The following is a 4,176-nucleotide window of genomic DNA, read 5'->3' on the forward strand; positions in this document are numbered from 1 at the left end:
ATTCCAAACACTTTGATAGATTTAGGAGCTGCAATAAACGTCATGACATTAGACACAATGAAAACTTTGCAGCTAACAAAATTACAAACAACCCCAATTGTTTTGGAATTAGTTGATCGTTCTAAAGTCATTCCTGAGGGGGTGCTAGAGGATATAATTGTCTCACTAGATTCTTGGGAGTATCCAATCGATTTCTTGGTACTCCAACCCAAATCAAACTTAGGAGGACATCCGATTATACTTGGCAGACCCTGGTTGGAAACTATTGATGCATTTATTGGATGTAGATCCGGTAATATGATCATTTCTAGAGGGACAAAAAGAAAACAACTTACCTTGTACCCATCAGCACAAGCCCCAGCAGTAACACGAAACTTATGGCTTGATGACAAGTACAATGATTAGGAAGAAATATACTCTGTGCTAAGCATAAACCAAATATATGATATTGAGGAAAACAACAATGCAGATTTAGTGGAAATGTTTATTTCCCAGCCCGAGGTTTCAGAAGAGTTGAGAAATGAACAATACATTACTGCAAATTACATGTTGGCACAAAGTTTTCAAGAAACATGTACGATGTACTCATTGAAAGCAATATTTGATGAAATTTTTGCAATCAATTCCATTACAAATACGCAAAGCAAGACTATAGAAATCAGTCCCTGAAAAACATTGAACATTGGGGCATTTCTAGAGACATCTCAGGAACAAAAACTGATTCATTTGCTGAACAAATACCAAAAAGCATTCGCTTGGGATTACATGGATATGCAAGGAATTCACCCAAAAACCTGCACTCACCACATCTATACAGACACTAATATTTAGCCAGTGAGGTAGCCATAGAGAAGAATGAACCCTATGCTTAAAGAAATTGTCAGAGATGAATTGCAAAAATTATTAAAAGTAAAATTCATATACCCCATTTCTGACAGCCAATGGGTATCGCCACTAGTAATAGTACCCAAGAAAAATGGTAAATGGTGAGTTTGTGTTGACTATAGAGAGCTAAATAAAGCCACCCTTAAAGACTATTTTCCATTGCCATTTATTGATCAAGTTTGAGATACTTTGGCAGGGAAAAAGTCATTTTCCTTCTTAGATGGCTTTAGCGTTACAACCAGATCAACATAGCCTCAGAAGACCAATATAAAACAACATTTTTACCTGTCCTTGGGGAACATATGCTTACAATGTGTTACCATTGGCTTGTGTGAATGCTCCAGCAACATTTTAGAGAGCAGTGTTAGCTATTTTTGCAGATCTAGTCCATGAATGTGTTGAGGTATATATGGACGATTTTTCAGTATATGGTGACTCCTTTGACCACTCTTTGCAAAATCTTGAAAAAGTTTTACAACGATGTATAGAAACAAACTTGTCCTTAAGCAACGAAAAATGTTATATGATGATGAATGAAGGAATAGTCTTAGGGAATCACATCTCATCCAAAGGAATTGAAGTAGATCAAACCAAAATAAAAATCATTGTTGAATTAACAATTCCAACAAATCAAAGAGATGTAAGAAGTTTTCTTGGTTATGCAAGTTATTACAAGCGATTTATTGCAAACTTAAGTAAGATAGCTTTTCCTTTGTTTAAACTTCTTGCAAAGGATGTAACTTTTGATTGGAATGTTAATTGTCAAATTGCTTTTGAGAAGCTCAAAGAAAAATTATCCACTGCTCCAGTTTTGAGAGGACCTAATTGGACACTTCCTTTTCATATCTCAACTAATGCATTTGACACTGTAGTAGGGGCTTCAGTAGGCCAAAAAGAACATGGTTCAACATATGCCATCTATTTCATTAGCAAGAATTTGACCCCTGCAGAATTTAATTACACAGTTACAGAAAAGGAAATGCTCGCAATAATACATGCAGTGAACAAATTTTGCCACTACATAACTGGATATGAAGTCCTAGTTCACACTGATCACTCCGCCATTCGATATTTAATGAACAAACCTATTACTAATGGCAGGATCACCAGGTGGTTACTCTTATTGCAGGAATTCAATATCACCATACTGGATAGACCTGGGAAAGAAAACCAGGTAGCAGACTACTTTTCTAGACTTCAAAATCCAGGTGAAGCTGTCCAAGTTGAAGATTCATTTCCTGATGAACACTTGTTTGCAATTTCAGTTTCAACACCATGGTACGCTGATTTAACTAACTACTTGTCCACAGGAAAAGTTCCACCATCATTCAGCTCAAAGGAAAAGAAAAGGATAATCAAAAAAAGCACAAGATACTCATGGATTAATGGCGATTTATTTTACACTGGTTATGACATGATTAGTAGAAGATGCATTAGAGAGAATGAAATAATTGATGTACTAGCCTCTTGCCATGATCAACCTTGTGGTGGCCATTTTGCAGCAAAGAGGACATCGCACAAAATTCTTAGCCTTGGCTATTATTGGCCATTGATTTTTAAAGATACAAAGAAGTATCTAAGAAGTTGTGATAGCTGCCAACGCATGGGATGACCAACTACCTCTGATGAAATACCACTCCAGCCGAAAGTGCATCTAGAGCCATTTGAAAAATGGGCTCTCGATTTTATCGGACCCATCAATCCACCATCCAAAGGTAAGAAGTACATACTTGTATGTACCGATTATGTCACTAAATGGGCTGAAGCAAAGGCACTTGTAAGGGCAACTGAACAAACAGTAGTCAATTTCCTATTTGAAGAAATTTTTGTTAGATATGGAGTGCCTAGACAGATAGTCACAGATCAAGGGACTCAATTCACATCAAGACTGGTTCAAGAAATAACAGAGAAGTATCAAATCAAGCATAGAAGAATCACACCCTATCATCCACAGGCCAATGACCAAGTAGAGTCTACAAACAAAACATTAGAAGGCATCATGACAAAAACAATGGCCACAAATAGGAAGAATTGGGCAGACAAGCTCAATGAAGCACTTTGGGCATATAGAATTACTTGGAAAAATACAACAGGGTTCTCACCCTACCAGCTTGTGTATGGGAAAAAGGTCATGCTGCCAATAGAATTCCAAATGCATACATATAAATTGGCAGCAGATCTAGGGATGGACCTCTCAGAAGCTCAGCAAGAAAGGATCATGCAATTAAACCAGCTTGATGAAATGAGACAAGAGGCTGTGCAAAGGACAACAATGATTCAACAGCGAAGAAGACAATGGCATGACAAGATGATTAAGAAGAAGGAATTTCAAATAGGCGACTGGGCATTGCTCTTCGACTCTAAATTCAAGGATCATAAAGTTAAATTCACTACTCACTGGATGGGGCCTTATGAAATCCTTGAAATCTTCGAGAATGGATCAGTGAAAGTAACTTCAATAGACCAAGAAGGACAGACATATCTTGTCAACAGACACAGGCTACGAATCTACCATAAGCCTGTTAATAGAGAAGATTTTATGAGAATTGTTTCACAGGAAAATGAGGTACAGATACTACAACAGTCAGCTGTAATATCCAAACCTTAATTTGTTTTGATTTAAAAAAAAATAAAAATAAATAATAATAATAATAATAATAATAATAAAAGATAATAATGTTCAGCTATGAAAACCAGACATGGCATAGTCTAAACACGAATTCTTGTGAGAAAACCAAGAAATTGGCTTGCAAGAATTCTTAGTTTTTAAAATTTTGAGTACAAAAATCAGAAAAGAAAAAGTCATTTCAGATTGAATCTTAAGAGAAAAACATCATGACTTGAGGACAAGTCAAACCATCAGTTGGAGAGAAGGAAGCCTGAACTTGTTCATGCTTTCCTATTTTCCTACAAAGTTTATTTATCTCCAACAAAGAAAAAGGTTTGTCTTCATTTTTAGCAAGTCTTAAGAAAAAGCTTATCAGAACATATCTCAGAAGGGATCTGTATCATTCATTTCTTAGAAGGGACCTGTTATCATTCATTTTTTTGAAGGAACCTGTATCATTCATTTCTCAGAAGGGACCTGTATCATTCATTTCTTAGAAGGGACCTGTATCATTCATTTTTCAGAAGGGACCTGTTATCATTCATTTTTCAGAAGGGACCTGTTATGATTCATTTCTAAGCAAGGGACTTGTAATCATAACTTCTCAGAAAGGACCTGTTTAGAAGGAACTTGTTATCATTTTAAGGTAAAGGATCTATTTTGAGTACATTTTTACAATGGGA

General features: G+C 36.0%; 1 protein-coding gene across 1 annotated transcript; it reads left to right on the forward strand.

The window, feature by feature from the left end:
- The first annotated feature begins 2,896 nt into the window (after positions 1 to 2,896).
- On the forward strand, positions 2,897 to 3,493 carry LOC149216342 (uncharacterized). Its single transcript, XM_089389915.1, has one exon. It carries the CDS (start codon positions 2,897 to 2,899, stop codon positions 3,491 to 3,493), a length of 597 nt encoding a protein of 198 aa, XP_089246041.1.
- The last annotated feature ends 683 nt before the right edge of the window (positions 3,494 to 4,176 follow it).

This window comes from Pinus tabuliformis, chromosome 1_1 (genome assembly GCF_031772625.1).
Source record: "Pinus tabuliformis cultivar Carrire ecotype Pingquan chromosome 1_1, CPIR1, whole genome shotgun sequence".
Classification (NCBI taxonomy): domain Eukaryota; kingdom Viridiplantae; phylum Streptophyta; class Pinopsida; order Pinales; family Pinaceae; genus Pinus; species Pinus tabuliformis.

Excerpts from the sequence above, each read along its gene's own strand:
- LOC149216342 (XM_089389915.1), top strand. The coding sequence starts at position 2,897 with ATGGCCACAAATAGGAAGAATTGGGCAGACAAGCTCAATGAAGCACTT.